Consider the following 21,060-nt stretch of genomic DNA (forward strand, 5'->3'; position numbering starts at 1 on the left):
ATTTTCATCTTTAATCATCTGGACAGTAGATAGATTAAGAATTTAAAAAAAATTATGAGGATTTTCTTGTTTGATGTGTGATGTAACTTTTACTTTATTTCTTTCTGCGCTGAAGTAGCTAAAGCTTGGATTCCAATTTGGGACAATTACTGCCACCTGCTGGTCAATAAGAAGCAATACAAGGAGCTCAAAAGCATGTTCGCAGGAATCATCTAAGGTAGGAAAAACATCTCCGAAGAAACATTTGAAGCCTATAGAGTCCGTCTGGTGATATGGGGGGAAAAAAAAATAATGGCCACGACTTTTTACAGTTAAGTCGTTTCCACTTTTTTTCTCCGTGTCTGTTGAAACTGTTAGCTTAATTGTTAACTTTAACACGTTGAAGTACTAGCTTGATAAATGTTATAAAATTAGAGGGCAGGGAAGACGCCTGCTTCCCTATCTTGTTGGTTTAATCCTCACTCCCTGAATTTAAAGTGATATATAAAAATGCCTTTTGCTTTTAAGCAGAGGATAAATCAGTTGGAGATTGATAGGTGTGAGAAAAATTAGCATAATGTGTTTCAAGTCATTTTCTAGACTGTAGCATATGAGTTACTTTATTAATGCTATAACTGCTCTTAAATGAGCCCCAAATAATGACAAGGGCAGAGTCACGACCCAAGTACGGAGGCCTCAGTCCTTGATGCGGCAACTACAGATTGGAGGTCAAAAGGCCACTACAGTCAAAAAACTCCTTTAAAAAAAACCCAGCACTTCCATCAAAAATGGGTGCTATTCACACTCCGACCACTAGATGACAGCAATGTGGTTCCGATATGACCCTCTTCTGCTGCAGAACGAAGATTTAAAGCAACTTGGTGACGGTAAGAAATCTAAAAGGGGCTTAAAGGAATATATATTTACCACTGACATTAATACATTATTTCTATTGCATGCAAAAACATTCAGATTTCCTATTTGAGATCCACAGATAAACTGACATTGCACTTCCCCGCAGTGAAAGGCTGTGGAGGCGTTTCTTCATCAGGGCCAGGTGCACAAGTGGTGGCAAAATGTTTGAGACTGAGGTCAAGACTCACCAGGCCCACGGCTAAAATGGAATAGTTTCAGATCGAAGCTTGTGTGCGTGTTGAAATGCCCTGGTCAAATTCAAGACTTAATGTCATTTCACGGCTGCTCTCCGTCCAGCTGACTTTAGCTGCAGCTATTCTACGTACCAAGTAAGAAATGCAGCTACACAGAGCATTGAGTTTGATCAGCTTTTATTCCCTTGTAAATAGAATATTGATAAAAACACACCTTAAAAATAACAAATCAAGGTTTATTGAACAGATGAAAAAGTAACAAAAGGCTTATGTAGATTTTCTACATAGCAATTACACAACAGTCTACTTGTCCAAAAAAGGCACTAAATCTTGAAATAGAAATGAACAAGGGGATCTAAAAAATAAAATAAAAAATAAAAAAACTGATCCAACATCCATCCAGTTGAGGTTTTATATTTTTGTTTTACAGAAATGTGTTGAAGAGCTTATTGCCAGACCGATGGAGATGACCATCGTTTTTTTTTTTTTCTAAAACTGCTAGAAGTGTAGCGTTTCCAGTCCCTGGCTAATGGGATGAGAAGATTTAAGGCTGGAGAGTACACCGTAAATGACAACCGCATAAAAGATGTACATATAGAAAATCATCTGAAGAATATTCAGACATAAACATGATTGAAGGCAGATGTTGACCTGCATTTGTACAAATGAGGGGGGAAAACAAAGAAAAAGGAAACTCGACAAACATCAATACAGATCAGACAGAACTGGAAGAGCAAAAACCTCTGGAAGTGGGTTTTCTTTTCACAACAACTCAGTGATTACATCACGTTCTGGCACAAAACGGTCATCAGGACACAGAACCTAAATCAATAGAATGAAAATAGGAAACCGATGGGTAGAAGAAGGGATGGGGGGATTAGCTTATTTTAAATACTGGCAAATAAATCAGTAATTTGTCTATTTCTGCAACACAATGTGTTTTGAATGAACAATCCACTCTTATTTTTATTTTTTTACACGATTAGGAAAGATCCCATAATCTAAAACCAGTCTGCTCAGATCCTCTCCTGTTTTCAACAGATACAGTACATGTCCTTTAGTTTGAATAATTTCTAAATGGCAACACCAGACCCCAGTAAGTCTGCCACATGGGCAGCGAATGACATGATTCAAATAATCTCATGACAGCAGGTTTTGTTTTCCTAAACTAACTAGCTTCCTTTCACAAAGGTTTCTGCTAAGCAGATTTAAACCCCCCCAAAAAAAGAAAGGTTTTTGGTGTAAATAATAATAATTAAGAAAAAGATGACAGAGAGCTACATAACTGATAATGCCACTAACGCTTAAAGCAAAGACGGACAGCTCTGCTGTCACAAAAAGTGGAAACAGTCGATCATCAAAAACACTGAAGATTCGTGTTAAAATCTCCCAGATTAGGGAGGATTTGAACAACCCATTTACGGGAGTAGAACTTCCCTTTACGATCAGTTTTATATTTATTGAACCTACTTGGAGAAGCAGTTTCCCCCAGCATCACATATTTTAAAAAAAAATAATAATAAAATTTTTTTTAAAAGAACTTCATCACAGTTTTCCGAACAGCGAGACCGTCCTCTGATCTGGATTTTCTTTTAAAAGTCTAAAAAAAAGTAGAAGCAGCAGCAGCAGAGTAACGTTTGAGGAGGAGCTTCTAGCTGACGGGGAGTGTCTGAGGTATCCGTGTCAATGTTTAACTCTAAAATAAGAAGTTAAAAATTCACTGAAAAACAATGAACTGCTTTGAATGTACGGCCATTATAGAAGCCCGTTTGCTCAAATCCATACTTGACATACTAAAACATCTGACAATCGAAATACAAAAATTAAGACTTGCTAAAACTAGAAATGAAGCTTTCTCCACTTTACCTGCTGATTCCGATTTGAACATATTTGGATTTTAAGGTTAAGGATTGATGGTTCTTTGATAGTGGTCACCGTTTTGATTTGACAAAGTAACGTCATTCTAAAACTATCCATTATTTCTTAAAATTGTTAGCTTCTAGCATTGATCTACTTTTAGCTCAATACAAAAAGTCCATCAAGGCACAATCAGTAGGTTGTGTTTAATGGTGGGAGTTTTTACTTTGACGTGTTTCAATGATGATTAGGGAGAAAAAAGTTTTGTTTTTTTACTATTGAATCAGCCGATTCTGATCTCTGCCTGAATAATCGATGCATTTCCAGTAAAATTTGCTACTTTTTTCCAACCCAAACTGGCTTACCCCCCCAGTTTATTATTAAATTGTTAAAGTTCTTAGCTCATTATTTAAAACTGTAAAATAAGTTACCACTTCAGTTCTAAACTAGGACTATATTCTTATAACGTCTTACTGAATCAAGATGTTGTGAAGCATAATTCATTGCATAACCACATAGCATTTTACACGTGTTTTCCTGCTCCAGTTGCCCTTGGTAAAATCCATTTTACTTTCCTTGGTGCAGAAACGATAATGATTCGGGCAAGCTGTGTCACACTTTAACCCAAACCAAATGTTTTATCCCAGCGGTAGTGGATGTAGGACTTTTTAAAAAGGTCAGGAACAATTTGGAGCTCCCATAAAAATAAAAATCGGAGCCAAGTAGAAGTCTAGCCCACATTTAGTATTCTGACCTTTTCATGCCTTTTTTAGCCGACTGCCAAATGATTGGCGCACAGTTGGGTGGGCTTTCCCTCCACTACTCCTTTGCTCCGTTAGGTAGTGCACCGAGTTGTTTACCAAACACCACAAAGTGCTCTAATCACAAAAAACAACCTAAGTGAGCATACATCTGTGGGCTACAGCAGTGTTTGGAAAGAATCATAAAACGGTCCCCTGTAGCAACCGGGTCGTTATAGCAAAAATGAGCACTGTTTTTATTGTAACCGGAGCTCGAAATTTCTGTTCTTATTGGCAACAAGACTCAATTATTCAAAGAAAAAAAATAAACCTTCTCTCTTTTAAAGTTATCCGAGGATCTAGTTATGTTATGATCTAGTTATGTAACAGTGACTCTGAACCAGGAACACTGTTGTTTTTCTCTGCTGGTTTTGTATGTAGTTTTGTGAACAGTTAATAACTTGCTAAAACATCTCGACTTGATTTTTAACAACTAACCAGTGACCATAACTTCCCAGGCCAGACAGCTTTAGATGTCTAATATTTCTAATGAATAGCTATTTCAGAAGGAAACAGCACCTCTGTCAACAGTATTATTATGCATTATGTATTTTTGTTCTTTACAGTGTTGCACTTTTTAATAATGAGCTCACTCCTCATCATTTGTTACAATGACGCCATAATAAAATGGTCACAACTGTTAGTGCTTTGTTTTGGGCGTCGCTTCACCCAAATCTGCCCTCTGGTGGTCATTAAAAAAAGTGCAGAGTTTTAAACTAACTAGTAAGCTGCATATTCAGTAAGAATGGAGCAGATGTTTGACAAGAAGCTAAAAATATGGCAGACTTCCACAACGGCTGTACGCTCAGGTATTATATTAAACTTTATTTATTTCAATATATGTTTTTAAGAGCTGAAGTGCGCTTCTCAGTGTAGTTAATTTGATAGCATTCATCAGTGGAGTAAACCGAGAGAGAGAAACTGAAGGCGGTTAGCAACCATTGTTTTTCTTTTTCTCTTCCTACTGCTGCTGCTCTATCGTTCACTCAAAGTGATCACTAAAAGTTACAAACAGCTGGGACTCTGAGCACCATCGTATTCAATAAAGTGTCGCTAAAACAAAGCAAAAACACAAAAAACAGATTAATACAACTAATTTGTGGCAGTATGTGTTTAAAACACATGGCATACCCAGAGGAAGCACAGATATACCAAAAAGAATAATAATTAAAAATTAAAGAGAAAACAAAAATAGGAAGATGATGTAATTCACATGATTATTTGACACATCTGATGCGCCGTTTTGATTAGCATGTCTCGGTTGTTTAGAGCCATCCGTAACTATAACACACGTCAAAAATACACCGATAACAAAACTCAATACTTTGGCTAATGTTCCACACGCCTTTCACCGACAACACTCACTCAGGCTGATAGTTCCTCTCGATAGATGCTTATATGTTTATATATTGTTACATAAAGTATACCATATGGGTGGGTGGATGTGTGTGCGCACACACACCTACTTACACGGTTGGTGTACGTTTTCAACTCGACCTTTCGTTTGTAGCTTCTAAAACGGGCTGAATCCATCCCAACCGACTCGTCTACGTCGAAGGCAGATCTCACAGTGATCAATCATTCTCGGATACAAAATGAATAAATAATAACCGATCGAACTTCAAAAGTCGCTTTACATGGCTATATTATATACAAACGTCTGTAGTTTTGGCTTTCTTTGAGTCGCAATAAAATCTAAAGAAGTGAATACTGAGGTTTTCTTTTTATATCTACTGAATACCACGTTCATAAATATCGCTTAAATTTATAGCCTTAAAATACTCTGAGCAGCTGTTTTTAATGCAGCTTCAAATCCTATTTAGTTTCTGATGGGCATGTGGAAGCAGTGCATTGAAAAAAAAAAAGCCTCTCAGATCAGCTGAATCTGAAGTTAGACATTAAAATATGAAAGCGGTTCTTTCTGTTTTTTTAAAAAAAGTCTGAAAAAATGTTTAAACTATATATAGCGTTACATTTTATGTGTTGCCTTGCAAAAGTATTCACATCCCATGATCTTTTTCTTTTCTTTTACATTGTGTTGGTTGCAGCCACAAATGGCAGAATATTTATGGGGTTTTTATGTGATAGACCAACAAACTGAAGTGTTATGAGCCACTCTGATCGACTTTCCTGTTCCTGGAGGATATATATATATACATATATATGTAAACATCCAGAGCATGACTACCCGGTTCTGATATTGGGGAAAAAGGAAAAAAAAAAAATCAGGATATCTGTGACGATGTGCCACATCCATAAGGGTAGACCTATTCAGTCCAATGCTATGCTCCGGGCTGAGAGCGACGTCATGAAATCCAGGGTTTCCCTCGGTGTATTAAAAGCCTGGCGGGCCACCAGGCTTTATTTATACCTCCTCCAGGCTGAGCATTGTTAATTTATTTGAGTTTTTTTTTTTTTAAGAACTTATAGTTGGTGTTTAGGTATTAATTTTTCAGTCTTCCAATAACGCATAACTATAAAGTTATATTTTCAAATTTCCTGTCAACTATAAATATGTTTTACCCTAAAAATATGGCGGGATGACTGCTGGAAGACTGCCCTAGCACCCTGAGCTTAGCAAGTTTTCTGGGGGAAACCCTGACATATAAATATTGGCTAATATCATTTATCGGCCATAGCAGCATTATTAATATCAGACAACAATATTGGCACAAATTTGTAAATCGGTGCATTAAAACCCCAATAAAACAACATTAAGTATAGTGGTTGTAATCTGACAAAACGTGAAAAGCTTCAAGGGTTGTGAATATATTGCAAAGACATGGCAACCAAGACACTCCTTAAATGTGTCTATATTTTATAGCCATTTTAGTTATTATATACTAAGCTTACTCTGGGGGTTTGGGGTGATTATTCTGCTTCTGCCTCTCTGAAGATAATTATTTTTCATTCTCATAAAAACTGCTGCGACCTCAAGCTTGTTCTGTGCCTACAAGGATTCATCTGCCAGAAATCTGGCGTGAAATGCGACGACGATCACCATAAAAGATTCAGTAAAAATAAGAAAAGAAAAAACAAAAAGAAAACTATGAAGCTCATTTTTATATTCCTATACACTGAGGCTGTTCAGTTGAAATCACAGTGCAAGACCCCTGAAAGCATTTGATTCCCAAGCCAAATACAGCGTAGCCCTGCTGTGAGTGATGCAGTCTTCTACGGAAGCCCGCACACGAGGCTTCATGTCCCACTGGACGGCCATCCGGGGAAGATTCAAACCGATCTCCAATCGAAAACAACCCAGCAAAGAAATCGCCCGGGACCATTCGGGCCGTTTCCCTGGGAGCGTCGGAGAAACCGACTTTTCTTTGCAGGATCTGATCTGAGACGCACATTTGAATCTCCCGCGGATGGCCAGAGACGGCTAATGTATAAAGGTTCGTCGTTATCATCATATTACACTATTAACAGCTATACGAGTGTAGCAGAGTAGGTTGGTGGTTGGAGGTAGGGTTGGGAGGTATCTCAGGGTTGGAGTTTTACACAACGTTTGGTCTTTTTGTTCACTTATAACATTCCTATAAAATCTGCTTGCATATAATGGACACCTGTTCTGACAGCTCCAACGTCTGACGGGTTTCCCCGTCCGTCAGTCGTCATCCACGCTTTCCGTCTTGATCGGATTCCCCGCGTCCGCCTGATTGGCTGAGGCCGGGCTGCCGCGGCCGGCCGCCGTCTTCTCCGACGTCGCCGGGTCCTGCGGTTCGGAGAGCACGACGTGGAGGCCGGGGTCGTCCTGGAGGGACGGGGACGGTGGGGACCAGGACGCGCCCGTCATTCTGGATCCTTCTGCCTGAGAGCCCGCCCCCGAAAGGAGGGAGCGGCCGATCAGCGAGGTGCCCCGCTGGCCTCCCCTGGTCAGGGCAGAGAACCAGCTGGGCAGCTGCGGCGGAACCTGATGAAGGGGAAGCGTTAGGAAGACGGTCAGCAGATGTCGGGATTGTTTGGTTACCATAACTAACGATTCTTTTACTAAATCAGTTAATCGTGTATATATATATATATATATATATATATATATATATATATATAAAAAAGCGCTTTCTGCAGATTTTTTCCTCTTAGCCACTTCACAATGTTAGAAGATGCAAATAAGAAAACAATTCAACTCTTTTTTTAAAGAAGAGAAACATTTTATTGCCTAAAACATAACACGCATTCCTAACACGAGATCATTTGTAGCAAAGGATGCATCTGCTGCTACAAAAATACTTGTTACATTAACATGTGAAAAGCTCAACTTAACACCAATACAGTGTGGTATTGCTCTGTTTATGTATTTAATAATTGCAAAAGGTGCTCAATTTTATTTATTTATTTACAGAATTTGAATCAGGCGAAGCTCAAACTCTGCCACTCGAGTTCTCGGTGGAACGTATTTACACAGATTTCTGTTTTTATCTTGAACGCAAAACATACATTTCTGTACAATTTTGGAGGGGTTACTGCTCTGTGTGTGTTATTCTTACAGCAAATTGCTCGTCTTTTATTTTTTTTAAAAGAGTCTTTATACTCCAGTTAACGATTAATCAACTACTAAATTAGTCAACGATTAATCACGGCTAGTCGTTCAGTCCTAATAGTTACCTGGGTGGGAGAGGACAGGTCAGCTCGACTGAAGCCGAACTGCCTGGCCGAAGCTCTCTTGTCAAACAGGGACACGTCGCAACCCTGAAACATGCAGCAGGTTAATTACTCGCTGCATTAAACATGGCGGTGCCGTGGATTGTGCGTGAAGTAAACTCGCTGTGCAGGTCCAGCTCACCTGGTCAGGGAAGTCGTTGCCGTCCACCTCGTCGCCGTTGGACTGTCCTCCTGGACTTTCGACCTCGATGCCATGGCTCTCTAAGATGGCTGCTTCTTCAAAAACACAAACCTTATCATAGCATATCGAAGCTGAACGAGCGGCAAGAGTAAACGGCGGGCGCTCAGGTGAGGGGAGGGTCGGCTCTAAAAGACCAACCAGGGTTTCGAGAATCTTCAGTCAGCTTCTCAAATATGCATGGAAGTTACACAAGAGATGACATTTTCCTAACGTTATAGTAGAATTAAGTTAAATACAACCTCAATTGAGGCTTTCCAGCTCTGGCTTGTGATTTGAATGTTTTTTAGCTTTCAACCCCTCCCTTCAGAATATAACGAGCTTTAGGTGTTAATGGCATGTTTTAAACAACTACTGGATTTAATTGCTTACGTTCACATTTTTATAAGGGGGCAGAATTATTTCACAGGTCTGTGGGGAAGGAGGCATGTTTGAGGGGGCCAATTGCTTTGGTGTTTGGTCACAGTGTATTAATGTGATGCCCAAAATATTCAGCACAGCTCTAAATCATATCTAAACCTGATTTAAGACGGTGTAAAAAATAAAATTGGAGATATTTAAGACTTTGACACATGGAGTTAAGATTTTTTAACTTGAGGTCTTTCTAGAATTGCGCTGGTGTTGGTGGCAGTTGTTGCACGTTTGGACAATTATCCCCTCTGGTTTTGGATGCTGTGCAGCTGGAAAACCAAAGGGGATAATTGTTGGTTTTTAACAACTGGAAGAAGATGATTAGCTTCTAAAAATGCTTAAATAATACCTGAACTATGACCCCAGGACTCAGGGGAGTTGAAAAGCAGGCTGCATGGATGCAGAGCGGGGCCAAAGAGATGCTCTGCTTTCTAACCAAACAGCCAGACAGAGGTTTCAAGAGGAACGGCAAAAGCAAATGAGGCAGGTTAGCAGAGCTAGGTAACTGATGTTGTATTTCAGAACATGATGCTGTGGAATATTGTCTCTGCTGCCCTGAAATTGAGCTGTTGGCATATCATGATGGTCATGAGGCTGCCATACAGTCTTTACAGTCTTCAGTCAGAGGCTTCTTCAGACTTGTTGCAAGACTGACTGCTACCAGAAATTCTTCCTGCCCACAGCATCACCATCCACTGTGACATTTTGAATATACTTAGATGATGGGTTATGTCAATTTTTAATCAAATGGTATTTTTGAACTGATGTATACATTTATTCACAGGTTGCTATTTTAAAATGGATGAAGGGATTATTAAACATAAGATTTCACACATTTTATTGTCATTTGTAGCACTTTAAAAATTACATGTAAAGTGTGATAGACATTAAAAAAATTAATATGATATAACAATAATATAATATTGTATAATTTTGATTAGCTGACATTTATACCTGCTCTTGCTCCCCTCTGCTGTCATCTTGCCTTGTAGTTTGTCAATGTGTTTTTTAAGTGCATTCTAGTTTTTAGTATTTTTACTAAGTCCTTTGTAGTTGTTATTTTGTTTATGTAACTATGTAGTTTTACTTTTTTTTCTTTAGGGTGACTTTTATCAAATACTTGAGGACTGTTGGTGAAAAATAGCCTTCTGGCTAACTCTGGTAAATGTTAACATGCACTGTCTCTAAAATAAATAATTAATTAAATAAAATTAGTATTATTACAAAAATCTTTAAATAAAAATAGTAAAATGTCAACAGTTGGAAAACTAGATAACATCTAAAATGTAGAGTACTCCAGTATAAATGCATGAGCATCTAATACAAACACAGAAGTAAACATTACCTATGTTGGCACGCCTCTTGATGTCTTTACGGCGGTTGGCGAACCAGTTGTAGACCTTGAGAGACGTAACTCTCTCCAAATCAGACAGCTTCTTTCCTGCCACACACACACAGAGACACGTGACCTCTGAACTGTCTGATTCAATGTCTCCATGGTTACAATACAAAGTATGATGCAGTTGAACAGTTTGTGGTAAATAGAAGTGGGGAAAAGAATACCTGGTTTTTGAATGACAGCATTGCAGGCAGTGGCAATCTCCTCCCTCTTTGCTTCGTCGGGATACTGGTTATCACTGAAGTAGCTGTTTATACATAATCACATTCATTACAGGCAAGTCCTTTTACTGTACCTGCAATCAGTGAACTTTCTCGCATGTCACAGCACAGCCACAGACGTGAATGTATAGACACGTTTGCATTTAAAGTTTAGAGCTGGAAATTTGGAGCTTGCGCACAACGCCGAAGAGCACAAAGACGATTCTTTAACATGCCACCCATAGCCGCGCTGCTGCGGTAGATCAATGCAGTTAACAAAATGAAACCTGGAGATGTAGGTATTATTAATTCAGTGCAGTGTGCCTCAGTAAACGGGAAAGAAACGCAGAAAAACCCTTGAACCACTCAAAACCACTCCTATTCCTTGTTTTTCACACTCTCTGTATCCGCTATGCTACACACAGACTTGTTGCCATAGCGACTGACTGACAACACCTCCACAGGATTCAACACCAAAAAACACGCAAACGTTTCCCACACCAAGAACATTCAGTGCATTACATTATAGGCTTGATGTTAATTTTGTGGTTATTAAGAAGTAAAGCTAAAACCAACAGTAGTCATCAGTGGCTAGCAGTTTTGTTGATCTTGTGTGAGTGACTTCACACTGCAACATGTCATAGATCCATTTGATAAATTAGAATATTATTGAAAAGTTCATTTATTGCAGGAACGTTATCACTCAGTGTAACACATTACATAGAGTAATTACACACAGATGGAGCTTGATTTATTTCTATTAATTATGATTATTTTTTTGTTTACAGTTAATAAAGATATAACTTTAAAACTAGAATATTACCAAAAAAATGGTTTTAATACAGAACTGTAGCCTTAATGAAAATCAAGTTTAATACCTGCAGAACTTGACAAGTTTAAATGAGCTCCACTGGGTCCCATATTCTAATTTATTTAATATGGTTGTACGTTTATATGAACACTCAAAGTTTCCAATAGGAAGCACAAGCTACTGTAAAATCGTGTTTTTGTTGCCCACCTCTCCATGACAGCCAGACACTCCTTCCTCCAGGTGAATCTGCTCCCCCGTCTCAGCCGGAAGCCCCCAGGGGCCGAGGCGAACGGTGGGGGGGTCTGGTGCCAGTCCATCATATCCTCCAGAGCCAGCGGGGCCGCCCGCATGGCCAGAGTGGCGCCTGTTGTTACGCAGATTGTTAGCTTGTAGAAGTTTAACCTAAACCCACATTAAGAAGGTTCTTGTTCACACAGGGTTACCGGGGTTCGTCTTCTCCAGCTGGTACCAGCGAAAGAAGGCCCGTTTCTTCTGCTCGCTGAGGTCCGACCCCTGCTGGAGGAGCCAGTGGGAGATCCGACTTTGACTGATCCCTGGAGGAGGACGACTTCGTGTCACTTGGTAGGGCTTGTCAAGCACTTTTTTTTTTTTTTACTCTACTGTTTCGTCGGACCAACACTCACCTGTTACCTGAGCAACCACGGCCTGGGAGATCCGTCTGTTCGCCAGGAAGGACTTGATCTCCTCTTTGATCACACTGCTGTCCCTCCTACAATACACAGCCACAAAGTACAAAACCTATCTAAATCTACAACATCAGAGGAGAACATTAGTTCACACTTATAGTATGCAGGTAGCAGAAACAGTGTGTAAAAACGTGTATATATGTCTGAAGGTAATGTTGTTTCCTCTGCCTCTAGTTTGAATTCATCTTCACACATTTTCAAATCAATACTACTGAGATGCTGCGGCCCGGCTGCAGACTGCAGATGAGGCGCATCAGAGTACATGTGTGTGTACATGTGTGTGTTTGTGATTCAGACTGATAAGAGCCTCTGACTGAATGTGGCTTTATCTACCAGCGCTGGGCGATACTGCTTAAAAATAACATCTACATTTTTTTTAACCAGATCTGATTTTAATTTATTTTTTTCTCACTTTCTTTTCTAAGGAAACAAATTTAAAAAGTGGCTTTTATTTCAGTTTTGCTTTCTGTAAGTATCAGAAAGCGATGCTAAGATGGAGTATCAGGGTTAGGCTCTGGATATTTTTGTTTAATTATTAAAAATTTATTATATGATATTAGCAGATTAAGGACACAATTACACAAGTAAAAATGTCTTAAAAGTTGACCTGAATGTCACTAAAATCTGACTAACAAGATGGCCGCCCTGGGCGTGCTGACAGGACTCTGAATTATAGAAACTCAAGGAGTACATTAATGGAAAAACAAAATCCAGATTTTCTAAAAATGAAATCTTCAACAATCAAAAATTCAATTAAAAACAATAAAATTGAATTATTGCTCAGCCCTAATATACTTTCAAACTGTTAAAACTGCATTTGGTCCTTCTTAACAATACTACGTAGACGACTACGTTTGTTTTTTTGTTTTTTATCTGGCTCTTTTTTGATATTGGTTCATCTTCTTCTAAGTCTGGTCACATCTTACCTCATTAAGAACTCCACTTTATCATCCAGATCCAAGTCATCCTCACTGGCCTCAAACCCAAAGCCCGGTGCAGTCATGCTGCCTCCGACCACGGCCAGAGGAAACCGCGGCGGAGAAAGCTTCCCGTTGGCCACGGCGCCAAGTCCATTCTGCACAACAACCGGCGAGGCTGTCGGGACCGGCAGAGGCGGGGAGGCGGCGTCCAAGTTGTTCCCAGGTGACAGGGAGAGTCGGTTGTCCGGAAAAACCGTCTGAGTGGAGGCGCAAGTGGTGGACGAAGAGGCAGAGACGGAGTTGGAGGAAGACAAGGAAGACGAGGGCGGCAGGTAGGAAGCTTTGCGGGCCTGCTTGTGGCCATTCTGTCGGTCCAGGTGATCGAGCGTGTCCAGGGCGTGGAGGACCTCCACCTGAGTAATGCCGGTTCGCCGGAGCCTCTGGAGGAGATCGATCTGTTCGATGGTGAAGCGAGGCTCCTCACTCTGCTGGAACATCCTGGAAAACATCAAGATTAGAAATAGTTCAAAGTTAAATCACACCAATTGCAATATTCTGGGCAATCACCAACGTTTAAAAAGCCTGACCTGCCGATTCAGATATTTTTTGTTATAAGGTCACAATTAGAGATGCACGATATATCGGCAGTAGCATCAGTATCTGCCTATATGAGTAATTTTAACATATCAGTATCAGCCCACAAAAAACTGCCAATATTAATGGCTCTTTTTTGTGCCGTATTTATTTCCATCTTGTATTTATTTCCAAGATGGGAATCTTGGAAACACATTTTATTTCCATCTTGTTACTGTCTGCTACTTTGAGTTGTTTTTTTTTGCCAAAGATGTCAAATCAGTGAGAAAATATATACAATATAGGTAAATATCGGTTATAGGTCATAAAATTAGTATTAATATTGGATCTCGATACAGGCCCAAATTTTCATATTGGTGCATCCCTAGTCAATAAAAACTTTCAATGTTCCATGAAACAATAAAAAAAAATTTTATCGGCACGAGGCAATGTTGTCAAATGTAAATGAAAAGTTGAGCGTTTTTGTCCAAACTACTAATTAGCTAAACTGAAAAAAAATAAAATAAAATCAGTTCCTTGAAAAACAAAACTTCCACAACAAATTAACTAGACAAACTCACAAGCTTTTACAAAATAGCATAAATTATTAATATAATATCCTGGGTTTTATGTTTTCTTGTAGTGCAAAACTGAAGTAGCTAAATGCAGCAGCTTTGTAACCATTTAAATGTACATAGGATCGGTGGATAAAATCAGTTTCACATTCAAGTATCGGCTGATCGCTGAATCCCCCAAAAGTATGAAAATTGGGGCCGATCAACTGGCCGATAGATCAATTTGTGCACCCCGAGGTAAAAGGGAAAAAAGGAATTAAGATCCGCTTCCATATTATAGTAAAACTAGTCGAAGCTGATCAGTGTTCCCATCTTCTCATGGCCACCTCCAGCAGCACAGTGTTGAGACAACCGCTAACTTCTCAGGCAATTTGGACTAATCAGTTTAATCAACACCATGTATGTAGGAATGTTGGTTTATACCAGTCAACCATTAAATCCAAATAAAGCCAGGAGACTAAAGATGTATTATATTAAGCTGAAAAGTTTCAACTAACTACATACAAGTATCAAGGTATTCCCTTATTGGGTCAGAGCAGAAGAAATGCTGTATACAAGTGTCGGGTACATAATGGAGGCTCCCACAGACAGCAGGTACCACAGACAGCAGACAAGGCCATCAGTAGCAGAGCATTGTGTTACATCACTAAGATATATGAAATATTAGTATCTCAAAAGACTGTTTGGAATGTATTATTTCTTATTTGTTGGCTTTTATATTTGAAGAGTCAGGAAATTGCAGCATATAGTGAATCCTTAATGTCTGATGACCTTTACTCACTGTTTCGACCAACTGGCTGATGATGTTACTGCTTTTGTGATTTGAGATGCCAGTGTCAGCATGTTACTGGAGGGCTTGTTATACTATATGTTTTGCAGAAACTGACTTGTATCGGTTTTATTTCAATTTAACAATAAAAAGTAACCAGAAAAATTCCTGGAAGAAACTTTGGCCTGAAAACTGGGAGTAGTGATGGACTCAAACCTGAACCTTCAGAGACACATAAAGAACATTTCCAGGAATAAAGGACTAATGTCTCAGTGAGATCTACAGAAAATCATTCATGTGTTTATCTTTAGTGGCATTGGTTACTGCAACAGTGGCTTCACAGATATGCCGAAAAAAAATAAAAATTAGACAGCTGCAGCTGATCCAGAACGTGGCTGCTGGGGTTCTGACTAAAACCAGGAAAATGGAGCACATCACTCCAGATCTGAAGTCCCTCCAGTGCTCACTGTAGCTCAGATGATGGATTTTAAAATACTGTTGTTAGTTTATAAATCACTGAATGATATAGCACCAATTAAACATTAAAGATCTGTTATCATATCAGCCTTCCAGATTTGTTTGTATGTTAACACCAATATTTCTGCTTCAAATCCTGTCAAGAATCTTGAACATGGGGTTACAATTAATGGTCCATAAAAAGTAAAGCTTTTATTTTGAAATTAAAAATCACAATATGATAGAAATTTGTTATACAGAACAAACAACCTACTTTCCTAAATGTAGGCCTTATGCTCATATCAACGGTATTAACTAACAGGCTAACAGTATACCCTATTAGCTAAAAGCAGCCAACACTATGTCTCATGCTGACTTCAACTAATATGCTATTTTTTAGTGAAAATGCTAAAATTGGATAACCTGCTAACTTAGCAGGTTAGACAAAAACAACAAGTTGACACTTGGAGGTGAAAGCAGTATGATGTGGGGATACTTCTGTCAAGCTGGGACAAAGTAGATGGTCAGAGTTTATGTAAAAAAAAATTGATGGACAAAATACAGGAGAATACTAGAAATAAATCTGTAAAATGGTTGAAAACCAGCCCCCAAGACTCAGCCAAGGGCTTACGTCTAGCAACCCAAAACATATAGCCATAGCTGTAGTGGAATGGCTTAGATCTTTTCATGACTTACAATGGTCAGAGTCAATCTTTAGCAAAACTTTCAAACATATGTCCACAGACTCCCTCTGTTCAATCTGACTGAAACATAATATACAGCATGTAACGATTAAAAAACAATCTCAATAATGAATTGAGGAGTGAAGACTAATAAAACAAACCAAAGAATGACTGCTTTAAATTTACATGTCAGCTTCTTAACTGCAGCATTACAAACTAAAACACACACACACACAACAGCCTCTTGAACAGCTCTCTGCAGCTGCTATCCAGATATGAAGTGCATTCCTCCAGATTCAATCAGGCTTTTATCTGAGCAGAGACGTTTTCAACCCCAGTAATCATATAACGTTATGCAAATGGCCCCAGTTCTGTATGTGCTTATTGTGTTGTGTTCCATGATTTCAAAAGGAAAATGAACCCCGAGTTCGATGCAGCTTCAGCCTGAAAGATGTCAATTCTAATCATTGGTTGTATTTTTGTTGTGCCTCGAATCTTAAAGCATACAGTCACTGAATTAAACGGGAAAAAGAAAAGCTGCCCTGATAATAACAACAAAGCCGGTCTGTGCTAGAGGTGGGGCGGGAGGGGGAGGGAGCAGAGTAAGATAAACAGAAATAAGAGATAACGCATCCGTCTTAATGCGTTTCTTTCTGGAGCAAAGAGAGAGACAAGAAACAGGCAACAGAAGAAAATTAAAGTCAGCAGGCAGATCGACGCATATAAAAAGAAATGGAGATAGAGTGCGTGTATGTGTGTGTGTGTGTGCGTGCGTGAGGGTGTGTGTGTGTGTCTTAGGAAAAATGCCAAGAAAATTTTACATCTCTTGCAGCCAAGCTACATAGTTTCTCTTCCTGCTGCAGAGGATGACTCATGGTATATCAAATCAGACTGAAACAAATAACACAGAGCTGCAGAATTACGGCAAAATGGGCTTGTGTTGGTAAATTATTTATGAGGGAATATGCACGTTGTCAATCTGCATTAAATTACTTCCAGGTCTGATTTAAAAGGTGATACAGCTCAACAGATATGCACTAAAAATAGCAGCTGCAATGCTGTGCAAAAGAACAGAGTCCTTAGAACCTCTTCGCATTGTGTCGCAGTACAATAGACAAACTTTTAAAGATTTTATTGGGATCTTATGTGCCAGACTGACACAACTGTGGGGAGGGTGGAAAATATGTTATTTTCAAACTTTTTTATTTTATTTCATTTTACAAAACAGACCAATATGGCCGTTATGGGAGAGTGACAAGAAGGAAACCATTGCTGAAATAAGTCCAGTCCACTGTTTACCACAAGACATATAAGGGACATGGTAAAAAAACAGATTATCTTAGCCAACATGTAAACCCTATCACAAAACAGTGCCACGGTGTAACAAGGTGGTGGCAGCATTATGCTCCGGGGATGCTAGTCAGAGTGGATGAGGAGAAGAACTAACAGAGCTAAAAACAAGAGAAACCTGTGTTGGGGTGAAAAAGAGTTCAGATTGCAGGGAGAATGTTAAACTTTAACTAGGACAGCAAATCTGAACATACAAAGTTACAATGGAGTGGTTTAGATCAAATCATATTCATACATTAGAATGGCCATGTCAAAGTCCAATCTTAAATCCAATTGGGAATCTGACAAGACATGAAAATTCATATTCAACCTAACCTGCAAAATGTGGTTTTACAGATTACTCTGGGTGATTAAATAGATCCAAATGCATGCCACACTTTACAGATTTTTACATGAAAAAAAATAAAAATAAAATCATGTATTCCTTTTCTTACCCTTCACAAGTATGCAATACTTTTTGCTTGTCTGTGGCATAGGATTCAAATAAAACACATTGTGGTTGACATGTGACAAAGCTAAAGAAGTACAAATACCTTTGAAAAGTTCTGCAACACTGGAGAGCTTATATTTTTCTAATTATAATCCTTTTTCTCTGCTTTATTCTACTGTATGTACAGCTCATCTGAGATTGATTTTTCAAAAACCACGTGTGGCTTTGTGGCTTGACCGATGTAGATCTGACATTGACAGAGAGTGTGAGGAACATGTTTAGTCATCTTCCTTTGTGCAGATGTTTCCAGGCTGCACGAGTCCGAGCCTCAGAAACTCCTCAAGACGACGGCCTGAAACCGGCTGGGAGGCTCAGATGCGGAGAACGACGGGGTCAATCCTATAATGCTGACAAGACGCTGGTAGCTTCTTGTAAAGTGTCTCCAAAGCAGCGTGGGGATTACATGATAGTGCACGCAGTGCCAGAATATTTTGACCCGGTGGCTCAAACCTCTGCATTTTGAGCCGCTGGGTCAAAACCGCTCGGGAGACGAAGCTTTAGTGATGATTCCAGTTAATGAGGTTGACCTCTGTCTGAGGATTACACAATAATCAAGACTAAAATAAAAATAAAAATGTAGCACTGTCTGATAAGTTCTCAGTCCTACACACAAACCTTCCACACTATTCTGACCTCAGGCTTCCTACACACTTTTCCTCTCAAAATGAAGTAGTTTTCCAGACTCAATTTCCCAGCGTGCTTTCCTTTTTCGTCCATTCTTAACATAAGTGGATCGATAAATAGATGATGAATGATTAAAGGTGGGCAATATGGACTTAGAATTTTATCACAATATTTTGTGATACTATTGTAAGAATAAAAATGATAATAAGAAAACTATTCATTTTCTTATTATGTGCAATGGTGCTACAAATATTTTTCTTGAAAAATGTTCCCATTTGAATAGGTTTCTTCAGGATGCCACTAACTTAAAGAAGTGTGATTTAAAGTGCACAGTGACTACTTTTAATCACATTTTTAAAAGCACTGATATTTATTCATGCTCTTTTGAAACAGACAGTTAATGAAATAGCGAGAATAACATTTTTTATAATACTGTCAGTTTTGGAGTGGTTTTTATTAGACATCGTTAATTGAAATTTATCGAGACAAAGATGAATCGAAATTCTCATCATGATATATATATATATTTTTTTTTTTTTTTGCGATAAATGCTCACCCCTACATGGAACGATGGAAAAAAATAGAACTTTTAAACAAATGGGATTGGAAACACAAATATTCACCATCCCATACTATATTTTACCATCTTCAATAAGCTCTGGAAAACATTTAAATCATCTTCCAGAGTTTCCCGGAGACTGTGTGGGACATTTGGATCCTGTGTGCTTTTCTCCCAAAATAACTCGATGCCCGCTGAACTCGATCTCTCCACCGAAAGAAGAGTATAAACTTGTTAAACAATAACTGTACAGCAGGGGCTGAACCCAGTGAACTGGCCGTCCAGGCTTCTTACCCAGACGTGGCATGGGGAGCGTGTTCTGCTGCACACATGTGGAAGCAAAGATCGGCTTTACGACCGGACTCGCAGCTGAAACCGCATCAAGAAAAACACCAACCGCCGCTTAAAGTGGCCAGAGGTTACACTGTGGGTGTCTCTAGAAGGTGCGGGGTTTATTATGATCAATTTCATGACCAATTACGTAAAAGTACACTGGGTTACAGTCCTTAAGCCTGGCTTAAACATAAACGTCTGCGCAAAAAAAAAAAATGTCCTCGCGCATATATTTTTATTTAATTACGCATAAAACACGCGTCTGAACGTGTTATTAGTATTTACCAACGGTTAAAAAAAGTTGACTTTGCGTTAGGCCAACGACAAACTGCATATATACCGATAATAAGTCAAAATGTCCCGTTTTATTCAGCTGAAACCGTATAGGAGGCGTGAAACTAACCAGCCGAGGAAAACCCCGCGGCTCTGGGGATTTTTAAGGAGTTTGCAGTTATCACCTTACTGGGAGAGAGAGAAAAAAGGGGAAATGCATCGGGGCTAGCAGCCGCAGCTGGAGCGTTTGAAGACAGCAGTTGTTAGAGCTGAAACACTCACCTTATTCCAGTCCGAGAGCCTCCACAGATGTTAGTTTGATCATATATCTGCCGCCTCGGAGCGCAGAGACTCGGGGACTGTCACAGTTTTCCCAAAATGTCTCCCCCCTGCTTCTAATTGGGTTTCAATCCGCCGTCAGACAGATTCGCCTTTTGTCCGGCAGACAGACGCCATATTGACACTGTGACGCGAAGGCCGACGGGAGTGGTAGTTCAAAGGGTTTACTGTACCAGAAGTCCATACGGCCGGTAGTTTATTATGGATAAGGTGATCAGTACCACAAAAAAGAATTTGTTTTTATATTCAGTATAGATATCGCCTGATCTTTTCCCTTCAGAAAATAAAATATGTAAAGTAAATATATTTCACCGAGTTATCACTTGCTAACTTCAGTAAAACTACACCTGCATAGTATTTGGAAAACACATAACTGAGATATTACTATTAAATTTATTAAATTAATTTTTATTTTTTTTTGCTATTTAAACATCTTCTCTAATTATCATTTTATTCAATGTCCCACCATCTGCAAGTTAAGAATAAATTATTTAATTGCCCTTGCATCAAATCCATCCAACTTATATATTGCAAGCATCAATATATCACACTGCAAAGATAACAATCTACTGCATCAGCGATATTAGAAGCAATGATTGCAATATAGTGTGTCACACTATATTGTATTCCACAGTATAATGTATGTCTATATTGTGACAATATAGACTGTATGTCGTTTTTGTAAGATATACAAAAACTGAACACCGCTTTTTTCTTGTGGTAACATGCCCATATAAAAGATCTCAATACGCTTCCTTCAAAATCAACTTAATGACAAAAAGAGTAAGTACACAGGAAATGGTGTAATTTGGAAGTAATTCAGCACAGATTTGTTAATCGTTTGCTTTTAAAGGAACCTAGCACATTTAAAATCGACTCGCTACATGAAAGGATAAAACGGCTTTAGAGCGTGAAACCTCACCGACAGAACCATCTGCCAACTCCATTGCCCAGTTTGTCTGGTATTCTAATTATTGCAATAAAGTCAGATGATCTGTCTGCG

General features: G+C 39.0%; 1 protein-coding gene and 1 long non-coding RNA gene across 4 annotated transcripts; one reads left to right on the forward strand and one right to left on the reverse strand.

Annotated features, from left to right (window-relative positions):
- Positions 1–132: 132 nt before the first annotated feature.
- On the forward strand, positions 133–18,506 carry LOC122821002. The gene is made up of 4 exons (XR_006368888.1): positions 133–217; positions 11,844–11,988; positions 13,069–13,365; positions 18,170–18,506. It is a non-coding gene; the product is annotated as an uncharacterized LOC122821002 (long non-coding RNA).
- LOC122820986 (homeobox-containing protein 1-like) lies at positions 1,249–20,198 on the reverse strand. Of its 3 annotated transcripts, none has more exons than XM_044098761.1 (10): positions 20,001–20,198; positions 13,040–13,531; positions 12,051–12,136; positions 11,850–11,960; positions 11,614–11,770; positions 10,560–10,642; positions 10,342–10,437; positions 8,529–8,623; positions 8,351–8,434; positions 1,249–7,658 (listed from the first exon to the last, which is right to left on the reverse strand). In XM_044098761.1, the coding sequence occupies exons 2-10, from the start codon at positions 13,528–13,530 to the stop codon at positions 7,353–7,355; spliced, it is 1,509 nt and encodes a 502-aa protein (XP_043954696.1). In that variant the 5' UTR covers position 13,531; positions 20,001–20,198; the 3' UTR covers positions 1,249–7,352. The 3 variants fall into 3 exon arrangements, with proteins under 3 accessions (XP_043954696.1, XP_043954715.1, XP_043954705.1); XM_044098780.1 differs by having other exon boundaries at positions 8,529–8,617; positions 20,001–20,197; XM_044098770.1 differs by having other exon boundaries at positions 8,529–8,620; positions 20,001–20,197.
- Positions 20,199–21,060: the final 862 nt, after the last annotated feature.

The sequence above is a fragment of the Gambusia affinis genome, linkage group LG02 (genome assembly GCF_019740435.1).
Source record: "Gambusia affinis linkage group LG02, SWU_Gaff_1.0, whole genome shotgun sequence".
Classification (NCBI taxonomy): Eukaryota; Metazoa; Chordata; class Actinopteri; order Cyprinodontiformes; family Poeciliidae; genus Gambusia; species Gambusia affinis.